General features: G+C 38.7%; 1 protein-coding gene across 2 annotated transcripts in view; it reads left to right on the plus strand.

Moving 5' to 3' along the window:
- Positions 1 to 791: 791 nt before the first annotated feature.
- Positions 792 to 16,748, plus strand: part of LOC107779401 (uncharacterized) — a 30,357-nt gene continuing 14,400 nt past the window's right edge. The window contains exons 1-4 of one of the 2 annotated variants that reach the window (XM_016599837.2): positions 792 to 1,221; positions 9,554 to 9,622; positions 9,705 to 9,800; positions 16,489 to 16,536. In XM_016599837.2, the coding sequence (XP_016455323.1) occupies positions 892 to 1,221; positions 9,554 to 9,622; positions 9,705 to 9,800; positions 16,489 to 16,536 (543 nt within the window). In that variant the 5' untranslated portion in view covers positions 792 to 891. The remainder of the gene's footprint in view (positions 1,222 to 9,553; positions 9,623 to 9,704; positions 9,801 to 16,488; positions 16,537 to 16,748) is intronic. The other variant, XM_016599836.2, reaches the window with a different exon arrangement.

A 16,748-nucleotide genomic window follows, 5' to 3' on the forward strand; every position in this document is an offset into this window, starting at 1 on the left:
AAATTGTTATACGAAACAAAGTAATTCACAATGAGTTTAATGCAGTTAAGTCGTTTACTTTTTTTAATTGAAAATTCTTTTGCTATTCGTCTCAGTTTTTTCATGATAACTTAAAAGGGATTGCTCTATTACTACTGTGTTAACTATAATGTGCGCTATCCGAAAATGCGGTAAAGGATACAAATAAATGTACATAAGGAATTCCTTTTTAGTTGCTTCTATTACATAAGTATTGATTGCCTATTGATCAATAGTCTCTATACCCATTAAGCTTACTTGAGTTTACATACATGAAAAAAATCCCTACTTTTGAACTTTTGAGAGAATTCTTCTACGAGCTAATAAAATATTGTCATTGGGGATTATATTTGAATAACAAATAAACTGGTACATTTCAAATCCGCATTTGATCATAATACAAGTTACTCTCCATCAAAAGTTATTCATTATTCTCATAAGTAAATATTAGTTGCTAACTTATGAAGTTTTGGGCCGGGCTCAGCACGGGCCATTCCTCACTAGTATTAGATATAACCAGTTAGCCTAAGTTATTATATTTATTATTATTATTATTGTTTTTTAAAAGATAATAAAACCAAATAACACTATACTAATACTATTATTAAGGGTTCGTTTGGTACGCAGAATAAGGTGAAATAGGGTGATCAATTAAATTTATACCATGACCATCAACTAAACATAATATAACTTAATATTGGATATAACACCTTATTAACACCTTATTACATCAAACTTAAAATTATTATTAGTCAGCTTACCAAATGACCCCTAAGTCATCCCCTGCTGTCTTTACCTCGGCTAGTCCGCACTCCAAAAACCATCAAAAGGTGTTTGCTTCTCACTCTTGTAAGTCTCAAACTCCTTTCAAGAATGAGAACCAAATCTGTAACTGGGGCGGGTTTCTTCCTGCTGTTGATCCTTACGACGTCAGATGGGTTCCAGTCCGACGAGCTTCTCGTCGACGATGAAGAGTTCGGTCTCGAAGGTGGAATCCGATCCCGTGCAGCTGATCCCAATGACGTCAAAGTAGGTTCAGCACCTTCTTCTCCTGTTCAGTCGACCCGGAAGAGGTCTACCGGGTCGGGTTCCGATTCAGATTCGAAGATCCAGTTCACTCTAGAACATGCCTTCGGTGACTCAGATTTCTTCCCCGCCGGCACCTTCACTGCTCGCATCAAATCTCCTTCTCATGGTTCCCAGGTTTTCCCCTAATTATTCTTTCTTTTGACGATTGAAACTTTTATATAGTTATCAACGTAATTGTAATTATTTTTTGTTGAAAACTATCTCCTTAATCGTAATTATAGACATTGTTGGGTAATATAAAGATCGCAGAGCACAGGTTGATATCAGTTTACTTAATAATAAAGATAGTTTGTTAATTTCACGGACTTGCAATCTGATTTAAAAAAAGTAATGCGACTAAACAACTTTAAAAGACAAAATGTACAAAGTAATGACTCCAAAATACAATCCATTATCCGTAATATTAAGAATATTTACTGTAACTACATGTATCTGCTGCTCGTGTGAAGCATAACTCTGGATGACTTTGACTAGATGTGACTTGCAAGAATGTTATTTGGACAGAGGGACTAGGAAAACTTAGCCTTTTGGTTCTGGAATGAGGTTGTTGAGATATTGATGGGTGGGGTACTAGCACTTGTTTATATTCACAATTGTTGGGTGTCTTGCAATAATATTTAAGTCTATCATAGTGGTTGTTAAAGAACAATGGCTATAGATGGACATTTTGTTAGAGTGGGAATGACCTTATACTTGTAATTGTACAAGAAGTATCTAGTGAGAACTAGATCATGCTAGAATTTTCCTTTACCCAAAAAAGATCATGCTAGGATTGTCTGTCCGGCTTTTACCCTATATTAAGGTAGAGCATGTATAAATGGCACAACTTCTATAAAGAGTCCATTATGCAACTTGGAAAATGAATCCATTGAGCATTTGTTCTTCATGTCAATATTCAGCTGCAATATGGAGAAGATGCTACATTGGCAAGGGGTTAATATGCAAAGCCAGTGGCGGACGCACGTGGTGGCAAGCGGGTTCAACTGAACCCGCTTCATCAAAAAATAATACTGTGTATATGTATAAATTAGGATTAAAGCTGCGTAAATTTTGTATAAATATTTTATTTGAACTCATTTGACAACTACTATTTTACGACTAAAGTTATGTACTTCTAAGATTAAACCCGCTTGCACAAAATCCTCGGTCCGCCACTGTGCAAAGCTGTGGGTTGGCATGGGCTGTTGATCATGCACACATGGAGGTTTTCAGGGGCAATTATATAAAGAATGGCTTTGGCTTGCTGTATATATAGTGTCTGGTGTGAAAGGAATATGAGTATTTTTCAGCAGCAGAGCAGAACTGCCTCGTTGATTATCAATCAGATAGTTCAAGAGGTACACTGTAGAGGTGCTATGCTAGCCAGATTAAATAGCAGTTTGAAGAGCCCAAATTTTTACCCTTAGTTAAGCTTTGATTTGTAGATACTGTCACAGTCAAAAAATCCCACCAAAGGTCGTGATGACACCTAACCCACAATGCTAGACAAGCCAATATCCAAACATAGATCAAACTAAGCATAATAAGATATAATATAACTGCTATAGCATAAATACGCGAAATGAATCCTTTAACAACAACAAACACAGAAGTACTACGACAATAGTTTTCCCAAAACCCGGTAGTACAGAGTCATAAGCTCTAAAATAAGATACAACATAATCTCTCGATATTACAAATAATGTCTGAAATGTAAATAACAGTATGATAAAAGAAGGAAGGGGACTCAAAGGGTCTGCGGACAACCATGCAACACTACCTCATGTCTCCTATATTAGCTACTGGGCACCCTCCTGAGGTCCACTCGAGCCAATGCCAGAATTTGCACAAAAATATGCAGAAGTGTAGTATGAGTACGAGACAACGTGTACTCGGTAAGTATTAAGACTAGCCTCGTGAAGTAGTGATGAGGTTCAAGTCATGTGATACCTACTAAGAAATAAACCTGTACAATCCTTATTGATACACAACAAGATTATGCATGCAGATTTGGGGTTGTGTCCAAATGTTTTTTTTTAGTGTACATATTATACTTGGTAAATACATTTTTTTCTCTAACTACCTCCTTCCATAAGGATTGTTCTTCTGAGGCAAATCTCCATAACCATTTTATCATCAAACTTTGATTCTGTACTCTTAAGCTCTTGATTCCTACCCCCTGCCTTTTTGTTAACTGTAAGGGAGTTCCATCCGACCAAATGGATTTTCTTTTTATCACTGTTGCCTTCCCATAAGAAATTTCTTCTCAAGGCATCTATTATGTTCACTATGTTCACTGGCATAGGGAATAGGGACATCATATATGTAGGTAATGCATCAAGAATTATATTTATCAGAATTAATCTTCCTCCCCTAGACAAATACTGATTCTTCCCGTGAGCTAGCTTCTTCTCACATTTCTCTAAGACCCCATTCCATATCTTTTTTGTCTTGCTTTTGGACCCCAGCGGCATCCCCAAATATACTGTAGGCAGTGTCCCAATATTGCCTCCAAGAATGACAGCCAAATTTTGTAAGTCACTAACCTCATTAACTAGATAAATAAAACTTTTATACCAGTTAATGTGTAATCCAGAAGTAGCTTCAAATAGAATAAATATAACCCTCAGCATTTGCAGTTGTTCTCTGTCAGCTTCACAAAACACCAGGGTATCATCTGCATATTGTAAGTGGGAAATCTCCATGTTACTGTCTACCCTAGAATTCACCTTGAAGCCCCATATCCAATTATTTGATTGAGCAATCTTCAACATATCATTCAAACCTTCCATAGCTATGATAAATAAAAAGGGAGACAATGGGTCACCCTGTCTCAGACCCGTCTGGGACGGAAAAAACCCAGCAGGAGACCCATTAATCAGAATTTAAAATCTCACAGTGCTAATGCTTTGCAGTACTTAACCCAACCCACCCATCTACCACCAAAAGCCATCTTCCTCAAAGTTTCCAGCAGAAAGTTCCAGTTCAGATGATCATAAGCCTTCTCAATATCTAGTTTGCATAGTATACCAGGTTCCTTGCTCAAAATTCTTGAATCAACACATTTATTGGCAATTAAAATGGCATCCATTATGTGTATGCCCCTAATGAAAGCCATTTGTTGAGTATCCACCAACTTGTGCACCACTTTCTTAATCCTCCCTGTCAGCAATTTGGAGATGATTTTGTAAATACTGCCTATCAGACTAATTGGTCTAAAGTCCTTCAATTCTTTAGCTCCCACCTTCTTAGGAATTAATGCTACAAAGGTAGCATTAAAACTTTTCTCAAATATTCCTTGGTCCGGAAAGTTCTGTACAACATCTACCACTTATTTATTCACCACTTCCCAACATTGATGGTAGAAAGCCATTGAAAAACCGTTAGATTCCGGTGCTTTGTCCCCTGCACATGCCTTTACACTATCCCATATCTCCTGAATTTCAAACGGACTTTGCAACATTTGATTGTCCTCATGGGTAATCATAGGGAAATTCCTAAGATTACCCTGTGGCCTCCACTCCTGTTCTTGAGAGTATAGTTTTTGGTAAAAAGAGACAATCTCTCTCTTAATATCTCCTTGGTTGTTAACAGGTTCCCCTTCTACTACCAGTTGATCAATGTTATTATATCTCCTGTGTGCATTTGCAGTTCTGTGAAAAAAATTGTATTTATGTCCCCTTGTTTCAACCATAAAGTTCTGGTTCTTTGCCTCCAAGCCACCTCCTCACGTTTTGCAAACTCCTCAAGTTCCATAGACAAGGAAGTTTTTGCATAAATTTCCTCGTCATTCAGGGGTCTTTGGTCATGAATCTCCTCCAGTTCCTGAATCCTTCATCCCATTCTTTAGATATTAAAAATCTATGAAGTCTTGCTCCTATAACATTTCTATCCCCCTTTTTCCAAGTGTACTTGCCTCCTGCTAAGTGTAGATCTACCAATTCCATGTCGTCAATAAATTATGAGAAATCCTTCATGGCTCTTGTGATTCTATTGCAGTTTTTCTTTTCTGATGGGAACCTCACAGTGTTAAAATCTCCACAAACTACCCATGGCCCAACAAATAATCCCCTAGCCCGTGCCAACTCCCACCACACTTCTTCCATTTTTATTCTGTCATTAGGTGCATATACACTAGATAAATGCCAAAAAAACTCCTGAGTCTTACCAGTAAACTTACAGGTAATTGAGTGTGCTCCGAGACTACTAACCTCCCCATCCCAATAATCAATATCTGCTGTCCCACAAGACAATAATTCCCCCTCTAGTCCCACTAACTTCTAATTGTGCAAATTTGGCCGCCCACAATTCTTTTACAATCCCCCTGATATCCCCCTCTAATTTGGACTCCTGGAAACAAAAACATCTGCTTTCCAGCTGTGCATCAAACTTCTCACCAAACTCCTCTTCCTTTGTCGATTTAACCCCCTAACATTCCATGAAAAAATGTTAACCTTCATTGATCTTTTATAATGAGATATCCCCCCTTACTTCTAGTCCCATTGCTTTTGAAACTACTCCCCATCTCCGGCCCTTTCAATTCCTTGAAACCCTTTCTTTTGGAGTTTCAAATCACCTGTGCTGTTGACTTCCCTTTGTTTCCTTGCCTTTTGTTGTCAATTTTTGTAAAAAGCTCGAAAGCTTCTTTCTCACCGCCATGGAAATCCTCGCTAAATTCCTTGCTAACTCTGATGATGTTCTGATGAACCCAAATTGTAGCATCAAATTCTGGGTCCTTCTCTTCCTCTAAACTCATCAAGTTTAAAGGTATTGCCTCTTCAATTGCCCAATTGACAGTTTTCACCATGGCTTCTGCATGCATGTGTATGCTATTGATGCTCTGTATTTCTCCTGGACTTGCTTTCTCTTGTATTAGTGACAAAGCATTGCCCTCTTCGATCAACTCTTACTGAAATTTCTCCCCATCTCCTTCTTAAGCTTCTCTGTTATTTTCTTCCACTGAATGCTCTTCTATGCAGGCTATAACTTGTGATTCTAGTGAAGTGCTCCATTCGTTTGCTACTATCTCCTCTAAAAAAGGGTCAGGCCTGGGCTCTATTTTACCAGCCCTAAAAGTATTCTCTACTGGTAAGCATTGGGCCAAAATATTAGGGCCCAAAATCCTCACATTGTTTGGTTGGCCCATTTTTAAACCTGGGAGTACAGAAGACCCCTTCTTACGTGAAAAGTCACGGGTGGACTTCAAATAACCTTTTGAACTTCCCACGTGCCCCGTCAAATCAGAGTTATATTGAGCCCCTCCCCTTGTACTATGGGTGTCCTCTTTTACCCAAAGGTCCGATTGTCTCTCTCCTCCATCTACTCCGGTACTGGTACGCACCGGAGTTTCGCACCAGATCTGAACCTCTGAGACTATACCTTCAAACTCCAACTTCACGACTTTTGGATCTAATCCTCCATCACCTCTAACCTTCAATCTTGCCCATTTCAAGTGATTTTTAACTCTGTTTCTTCCTCATTTGGATCCAGCCACCGCAGAAATCCCCAACTTCTTTAAACACCTTTTGAGACCACAAGTGTAGAGGAAGCCCTATCAGTCTGATCCATACCTGATTAATCTTCTCGTTTCTTGGCACCGAACCCGCTGTCGGAGACCACCATTGAAGTTTAACTTTGTGCTTTTTCCAGCTCCAATCACCTCTCAGAACATGTTCGGCAGTGACTTTCGAAGAGAATTCAAAGAGAAATAGGTTATGACCCATCTCATATATGTTGGTACCATGAGCTTGCTTCCAAGTGCTGCTTGCCCAACGGCGTATCTCCGATAGAACAGGGATATCAGAGATGTCTTCTGGGAGGCTACCCACCAAACTTCTGCCTAGAAGGACGTTTTGTGTTGGGTTGGATTCTCCGGATATGCGTATTGTATCTCCTTCTGTCTGGATCATGGCTTCATTCATTTCTCTAGAAGACCATTTATGTCTTCTGGTTGTTTCTGAGTACAAAAGCCCTTCCTCTGTAATTCTTGGAGCATTTATAACTGTTCTGTTGCTTTTGTTATTAATGAACCTTTCGATCTTTAATGCAATATCCAGCCATCCCGTATTAAATGCCATCTCGGGTATAATAATGACTGATCTCCTTCTTCCTTGGACGCTGATGATGGTTATGTATCGAGCATAATTGTTATAGTTCCTGGCACAGAAAAACTCAGAAAAATGATCATGAAATTTCCATCTCTTTACATGATTGCCCTTGATTTTTGATGCTTCCTTCAATGTCTCGCATAACCACGCCATTGTCTTCCTGTTGAAAGTGGTTCTTCTGATTAGGTTCCTACCGCGCTCCGTCCATTCATACCACTCGTCGGCTCTGGTCACACTTCTAATAATATCATATGACTTAAATCCCACTGCAAAATAAATGATATTGTCACCCATGACTAATAAGGTTAATAATCTTAAACTTTTGTTGATAAAACACTGCTTAAATTCCGGCCAGTCAACCGAAATTTCCCCTGAAAAAGTGGTTAGGATGAAAGACAAGACTAGAAAGAAATTAGTCTTGGGAAATGTGCCTGGGAGCATTCAAAATTTTTCCATACTGGTGTAGCCTTGAAATTTTCAAGTTCTCGTTAGATTCTGGGGGATAATTATCATCAGTGTGCAGTATGTTGTTCTTAGTGTTGCAGCAACTTCATTTTTTTGTAAAGCTGTATTACAGCAACTTTGTAGCAGCTTATAAATAGGTTGCGTATGTATCTTAAATCATGCTACGTCTTGTCATTAATATTTTGAATAGAAGTTGCACCCAAGGGTGTGGCCTAGTGGTCAATGAAGTGGAAGGAGAACCATGAGTTCTCAGGTTCTCAAATCCCAGGGATGCAAAAAGCACTAGGTGATTCTTCCCATCAGCCTAAGCCTTGGTAGCAGAATTTTCTGGTACGTGTGCTAGTGTGAGGTACCTGCTACCCGATGGAATAGTCGAGGTGTGCATTTGTTTGATTGGTAAAATAAAAGTTTTTTGTTTCAGTTATTCAATTAGAGTTGTCAGTGATAAAACTGTTGAGAGCCTAGATAAACCTGTACCTGTTCCTATCTCTCTCCCCTCTTGTCATGTCCTCTCAAATACCATCCTAGTTCTTGCAATTAGGTGAGAAAATTACTCTTTCTCTAATTTAGTACTTGCCTCCTCTCAAAGACCAAGAGAAACAACATACTAGCATCTCACAGATATATGCCATCTGTATCAGATGGCCACAATGAGATATTAAGTAGTAATGAAATGATAGGAGAAGTTATTTAAGATATTACCCGTCCAAATGGAATTGAAAAAAAAGACGTAATTACTGATATGCAATCTCACATTCATTTGCAAATCATTTAAAGCTGAAATATGACAACTTTTTGGACTTTAAACATCTGGGGTTAAAATCATTCTACATTTATTGAGATGTTGAGCCAGTTCCATTTCTTGGGATTAGAATTAGGAAACATTCCTTACTAAGGGTGTAGAAGTGTTATATTGGCATGTGTTTTTTTTGTTGTTTTTTTTGAACTGTCGTTTAAGTTTATTACTTCCCAAGCAAGCAACTAGCAGGAGTAACAAGTTCTGATCTGGCTCGTTATGAATTGATATTAGTTGTTTCTGCCTTCTGTGGTAATTGCAGCTAGATATAAAAAGCTTTTAAGTTTTAAGGCATTAGCAGCTACTTAAGAGAATAGTATGTGGTAGCTTTGGCTTATAGAAAGCTTGTGTAGCGGGCTAGCAATGATAGAGTTATCCAGAAACTTAGGTAAGTACTCAACTTTTCATGATGCCATATAAATGTCTCTAGCATTCAATTGAGGGAGGTGGAACAGAGGAAATCTCTTTGGTAGGTTGAAGAGCTTTTTCAATATTTTATAACAAGATTGTGCTTTGAGCCCCACTTTTATTCAAATTCTTTGAAGCAGTAAATTATCTAGAGTTTTGTCCAGCTATCATTTTCACATGAAACAACTCTTATCTTAATAACATCCCATATTAAAATTGCTAATAAATTTTGTTGGAGAGAGAGTCCAATAGCTAAGGTAATAAGTGTGTGTTTAAAGTGATGAAGAGATGTGAAGTGAGGGAATTATTGCTTCATGGGTGAAGGCATGCGCTTTAGAGAAGTTTTCGCTATCCACAACTTGATTTCTGTGTCGCTTTTTTGAACATCATCTTTGAGTTGGATTAATAATGGTTGTATATTGGATGCTGAAATTAGTTATGTTAATTGCAGTTTAATTTTTAATGTACTAAATTCATAGATGGTTGATACTTTTTTTAATTTCTCGAATTCCCGTACATTGTGCGCTTCACTTCAAAGAACTCACTTTTCGCTTCAACTCCAATGGATCTGGTCGCTTTTTGTGCTTTTCACTTTCAATAATTCTTGGCTGACTTTTACTGTCCACCTATGTCTGGTTGATGTTTGACTTTTTACCATCCAGTAATAGATTTTTTGCACTTCTTGTTGCAGACGCAAACGCTGACAAAGCTTCGCTTCTCCAGAAATGCTTTTACTGAAACAGAGAAGGAGGATTTCAAAGTAATTCTATTTTCTGTTCGTACAATCATGGCACCCTTTTTGTTTTATTTGTAACTTTTCTTGTGAATTTTATGTGATGCAGAAACTTTTGAAAGGTGATGACTTTTACAGAATAAGAGTACCGTCAAAAGTATTGAACCTTCCTGGAAGAGAATATGTTCTTTCCTCGGTGAAAGCAGTAAGTTTGGAACTATTGTGGCTAGAAGTATCAGCATTTTGTACATGTGGTGTCTATACATTTAAACATTCGTAAGGAAGGAATAGTTTGAAATGGTGTCAATACTTTGCCTTTGTGTACACTGTACAGATGTATGCCCATGTCTTTCTGTCCTTGTGACATTGAAATCTTAGGAATAGGAAAGTTAAATATTATGGTGAATGACAGCACGAGTTTTCTTTTATCAAGCAAGGGCATTTTGTCTGTAAAACTTCTTTCTGGGAAGAAACTTTCATGTAATTTAACACATACTTTCTAAAGGGCAAGTTTTCTTTTATCTAGCGAGGGCATTTTAGCTAGTAAAATTTGTTTGTCAGAACAAGAAGTTTCATATATTTGCGACTTTAATACTGTATCTCTTATGGAATCTTAATAGAAATATTGAAACTTATTAACTTCTTTCTGGTGCTACTGGATCTGCGTATGTGCATTTAGCCTTGCTCTTGTTTTGAGTTAAAATTTATATCGCCCTAGGAAGATTTAAATCATTGAGAAGCCGTCCAGAGTGCTAATTAACAATTGCTTACCCCAGTTAGATATTTCTCCCCCTCAAGAAAAAGAAAAAGTAGTGCATAAAAAGCTGAATGAGCTAGTTTGTCCCCCTTTACAATTTTATTCCTCTGTTTTGTTAGATGTAAACAGCATTGAGAAAAAGTTCCCAAGAGGGCCCTTTCTTGCTCAATGATACTTAATCATAGTTTTATTCTGTGAAAGTCTACAGCTCGCTGGCTGCTCTGCCTATAGTATCCAGTTTCTTGATATTGATTTTTATTTTGTACCTTGGAATTATCGGTTGGTTTAAATTGATTATCCAATCTTAACCTTTGTAGTACAAACTCTGAATTCTTTTCAACTTAGGTGCTCTCCTTTGTCACACACGATCCTTTATACTCTATTTTTTTTGAAAAAGTTAACAATTATATTCTTCAGCACCCAAAAAACAGGGCTGGTATCTAATATTTTCAAGTATAACCCCTGAAAATCTTACAGAGAATCAAAAAGGTCTAGTAGTGATTCTACATCACCTTTCAACTGTTCTTTACACCAAAAATGAAAAAGAGAAATGCAAGAACTCTTGATTTTCTATGTTGAACTGCTCTTGCCTTCAAAACATCTTGCATTCCTCTCGTTCCAAATTGTCCACCATATGCAAACTGGAACATTCTTCCACCATTCCTTGTGACAGGTTCTTCCCCTAATACTGTTCCAGCTGCATATCAGGCCAATGATATCTTTGGACATCACCCAAACAATACCAGCTAGTGCTATAAAGAGCTGCCAAAGTTGTCTAGTAATAACATAATGTAAGAAAAGATGTTCATTGGTTTCATCTTCCTGGACAACATAATGTAAGAAAAGATGTTCATTGATTTCATCTTCCTGCTGACATAGAAAGCATGTAGAGCTAGTCTGAATACCTCTTCTTTGAAGAATTTCTAGAGTGAGGCAGGCTTTTCTTACCACTAACCATGAAAGCAAGTAACTTTGAATGGTACTTTGATCTTCCAAATCTTTTATCAAGGCCAAGGATTGTTGGGATGTCCTCTAGATGATAGATAGTTGTATGCTGGCTTAACTGTAAATTTAGAGCTACTGCCTCCTTTCCATGTAAGAGAGTCCTCCGCCTCACTTAATCCTGCAAAACGTTCTAGCATTTTAAGAATCTCAGTAGCTCTAGTGACTTCCCAGTCATTGAGAAGCCTTCTAAAAATTAGGTTCCAGCCCTGGGAGCTCCAAGATTCTTCTACTGTGGCATTAGGTGAAGTGGTGAGATTGAATAGATCAGGAAAAAGGTCTTTCAATGCTCCATGACCAATCCAATCATCATGCCAGAATGATACCTTCCTCCCATTTCCTATCCTAAAACCTGTGTTTGTTGAAAACTCCTTCCATAGATTCCTGATGGCTTTCCAATTGCCAACTCCATAAGGAGTTCTCATTGGTTTGGTGCTCCAATGTCTTGATTGCTCATACCCGCATGTGACAACTTGTCTCCATAAGGCTTGCTTCTCAGTGTTGAATCTCCACAACCATTTCATTAAGAGGCTCTTGTTTTGCAAACTTAAGTTTCTAATGCCTAGACCGCCAACTGTCTTGCTGGAGATGAGAGTGTTCCAGTTGACAAGATGGGAACCTTTGGACTCCCTGTTGCCTTCCCAAATAAAGTTCCTTCTCAGCTGGTCAATTCTTCTCCTTACTTTGGCTGGGATAGGAAATAAGGACATAATGTAGGTGGGCAGGAGTTAAGTATTGTGCTTTCCACCTTGTAAGTCTCTTTTCACATATATCCAAGTACCCCTTCACATATATATGCAACTTTGTTCTTGGAACCTAATTATAATCCCAAATACTTAGTTGGTAAATTTCCTACTTCACAACACAAAATGCCAGCTAGAATTGGACTGTGGAGGATCTACTAGCTGTAGATCATTGATTGTGTCGGAGAAATCTCTCATAGCTCTGGTTAGACAGTGGTTGTTGCTTCTTTCATTTGAGTGTATGGTTGTGTTGAAATCCCCACAAACCACCCATGGCCCATTACAAAGCCCTTTTGAGGCTGCTAGCTCCCACCATAAGTCTTGCCTCTAAATTCTAGAATTTGAGGCATATATCCCTTTGATGAACCATGAGAAATCTTGGCCTATTGCAGTCAATCTACAAGAGATACTCTGACTACTAGAAGTAATCAACTCCCCTTCTAATATTCTTTTATCCCACATGATAAGAATTTCCCCACTAGTACCAATAGCTTCAAGATTGACAAAATCCACCCATCTACTCCCCCATAAATGTCTGGCAACAAGAGTTATCACCTTCTATCTTTGTTTCTTGAAGAACCACTACATCACATCTCCATTCATTAAGAGCAGTTTTAATAAGTCCCCTTTTCTCCCCATCATTCAATCCCCACACGTTCCATGACAGTATATCGATCTTCATTAATCAACTTTGAGGGTGCCTCTCCCCCTGACCCTAGACTTCCCATCTTTATATTTGATGCATGATTTTAACCTCTTTAATTGCTTCTGACCTTTTGGTTTGATTGCAGTGTTGCTTAAGGTTGTGGTATCTTCCATCTTCTTGTGCCTTCTACTGTCAATCTTCATGAATTAAGACATGACATCCCCTTCACACCCTTCAAAATCAACCCCAAATTGCTTAGTTTAAGAACATTCATATGCACCCACAATGAAGCTTCTTCTTCCTCCCTTTGTATTTGCATGTCAATTGGAATAGCTTCTTCATCAATACATGCAGATGGATCCCCAAAAATAACCAACTGTTTGCTACCCTCGTCCGCATGCAATGACTCCCCTTCTCTGATGAGTTGAGTTCCCTGGACCGAGTGCAAGATTAGAGGAACCTGTACCAAGTCCTCTTCAATGCTCAGAATAGAGTCAGTAGAAAGAGAAGAAGAATTGAGTTCCAAAAGCATAGGATCAAAATGGTCTTCCTTCATCTCTTTTGTCTGCTCCTTCGAAGACATAAACATCAACACTTCCAAAGATGGCAATTGAGATCCAGAAATTTGCCTGATGTCTATTTGGTTAGTAATAATCAGCCCATTAGAGTCTTTGGTAGATGGGCCATTAGAATGTTCGTCAGTTCGGCCTTTAGGGATAGCCACATGTGGTCCCTCAAATTCTTGGATTTGCATCTGCAATAAAGGGTCAAAAGAATTAGGATCCGCACCAATTAAGAATTTAGGGTTGGGCCTTTGCACCAAGAATCAGTTGATGGATCTGTCAAAATTGAGCCCACACGAATTAATTAACTTTGGCCCAGAACTCCCTTTTGTTTAAAGAGTTCAACATCAACCTCACGTGACTCGGGCACGTGATGTTACACTGTAGAGGTACTATGAGCAGGTATTGATTGAAGGATGAATGAACCAAAACATGTAACAACTAATTGACAGGTAACAAGGCATGAATAACTAGGCATGAATAACAAACAAGGACATGTGGCAAATCAAAGCATGTAACGAAATATAACATAGAATAAATAAAGATATAAAGGTAAATAGCCCAACCCGCATGCTTGAACCCATGGCAACACATATGCACTCGTCACCTCGCATATACGCCGTTCCTACACATAGGTTCACGTAGCAAATAGACCAAACAAGTCCTAATTCTCTCAAGGCAAAGTTAAACATGATACTTACCTCTTTCCGCAACCAAATCAATACTCAACCACGACGTTTTCTTTGGAACAAGCCTCCAAACCAACCGAATCTAGCAAAATATCGTTCAAACAATTCAAAATAAGCTTTAGAAACTACCCACGAGTGAAAACGATTCAATCTTTAGTTAAATTGAAAAAATCAACCCCGGGCTCGCTTGGTCAAAGCCCGAGATTCAGACCAAACCCGATTACCCATTCACCCCCGAGCCCGGTTATGTGATTTGTTTCGAAATCCGACCTCAATTCGAGATCTAAATCTCAATTTTAGAAAATCCCTTAATTCTACCCGAAACCCCTAATTTCTACCATGAAATTTCTTAGATTTGATGTTAACAATTCATGAAAAGTAATGGGAATTGATTGAAAACTAGTTAAGATTACTTAGTGTTCACAAATGCCATGTCCGCAAATGCGAGGCACTGGTCGCAAATACAAACAGTGCATTAGATACACAGATTTGCGAAGGACACCCCCTTAGCTTCGCAAATGCGAAGATCCAGCCCCCAGTCCATGCTCGCACATGCGATCACTGACCGCAAAAGTGAGGCTCGCAAATGCGAGCTAGACCTCGCAAATGCGAGATCTGCAACTGACTATCAGCAACTGAAATGCATCAGTTATTCCGAATCAATCCGCAACGCCTCCGAAACTCACCTGAGCCTCTCGGGTTCCAAACCAAACATGCACACAAGTATATTAACATCATACAAACTTGCTCGCTACCTCAAATCATCAAAATAACATCAAATAACAAGAATCGATCCTCAAAACTCAAGATTTCAACTTGAAAACTCAACTTTCACAATTTTTCACATAACACGCCGAAATTTGCTCGGTTCACCCCGGACCCCAACCAAACATGCGTACAAGCCCCAAAACATCATACGAACCTACCGGAATGTCAAAACACCGATCCGAGGTCGTTTACCCAAAATGTTGACCATGGTCAACTCTAGCCTCATTTTAAGTCAAAAATCACATTTTCATCAAAATTTTACGTAAAAGCTTTCCGGAAAACGACACGGATCACGCACGCAAATCGATAAACATCAAATAAAGCTATGGGGAGTCTCGAAACACAGAAATAACGGCTAGTACCCAAAACGACCTTATCGGGTTCACAGCTGTCCACTTGTATATCTTTCGGCACCTTACTCCCATCTCCCTTCACTTTGATTCTAGCCCCGTGTAAATGGTTTTTTAGTGTTGTCTCCTCTTCCGTTTCAATCCAACCACCACATTGATTACCTATTGCTTTGAAAACTTTCTGTGACCCAAGGTTAATAGGAAGTCCCAGAAGCCTAATCCAAACCCAATTACGCTCCACCTCTTCAGGCCAACAGCCAGTAGTAGGTGTCCACCATTCAAGGATCACTTTGGTCTTCTTCCAATACCATTCACCCTTAAGAACATGTTCAGCATCCTTCGTTGAAGTTCAAACAAGAACTTGTAATCGTTCATCTTGTACACATTCACACCAAAGGTAGATTTCCATGTGTCACAGGCCCATCTCCGGATGTCATTCAAAGTTGGAGTCTCCTTCATAGGAGTCAGAACTTTTTCAACTATGCACCTTCTTAGCACATCTTTGTCCGATAATTCTGAACCCCCAGGGATGATGACTTTGGAATTGTTGGATTTGATCGGAGAAGATTTCGTCCCTTCTGATGGCCATCTACTGGTTCTGATTACTTCGTTATAGGACGACTCTCGCTGTGGGTTTCTGACAATAGGGACATTCTTCTCTTCTTCTGGGACATTTATGAACCTTTGTATTTTTTGAGCTATGATTCCCCACCCTGCCTTAAATGTAACTTCTGGTGTAATAATGACATACCTGCGCTGCCCCTGTACAGCAATGAAACTGATGTACCTTCCGTGATCATTGTATTTAAGAGTGCTATAAAATTCTGCATAGTGACATATTCCACCTCCTTATTGCCCTGCCATGCTCCTTTGAGGCCACATTAAATACCTCTACGACCCACTTCATAACTTTGAGGCTTACATACAATTGCTTCCCTCATCAGGTTCCTGCTACGTTCAACCCATTCGAACCAAACTTCAGACCTAGAACAATTTTTTGTAATGTGAAAGGATTTAAAACCAGCATGATAGTAAATCCTGTCACTATCCATATTAACAGAATAACACGATTGGGGTTTAAACAATAATCACAGTAGGTGAGGGGGTGAATTCCGGTGGAGAATCACACCGGAAAAGGTTATTCGACAGTCCTAGAAAGTAGGAAAGGGAAGTGTCTCGGGAATGGTGCCTGGGAGCATTTTGCTCAAAGGTTCTTTACCTTAATGAAGGTCATTTCTTGTCTATTTTTATATTTCCATTTCAGACAATGGAATTTCCTTTGTGATTTGGCTAATTATTCCGGTATTTTCCTGGAATACTGCAAGCTTCAAATGACACGCTCATCATCTAATTGCTATTACTGTTTTTGCCTCAGAGGTGTCTTCCTCGGGATGGTTTGGAGGAGCACTTTGTCATACATATGGTAATATTCAACTTAATACTTGTTACCTAAGTTTTCTATTTAGGTTCCAGTATGATATGTTTCTTTTCAGTTTTCCTTTTCTTTATTTCCTTTTTTGTTGGATGTAGGTGGTTAAGAATATAATTCTGTCTTGTCTAACAGGATTTGTTAAGTACTTCGGCTACTGTGGAATGTAAAGAAAATAAAGTTAAATTAAGATATTTCAACATGAC

This window comes from Nicotiana tabacum, chromosome 21 (genome assembly GCF_000715075.1).
Source record: "Nicotiana tabacum cultivar K326 chromosome 21, ASM71507v2, whole genome shotgun sequence".
In the NCBI taxonomy this organism is placed as follows: domain Eukaryota; kingdom Viridiplantae; phylum Streptophyta; class Magnoliopsida; order Solanales; family Solanaceae; genus Nicotiana; species Nicotiana tabacum.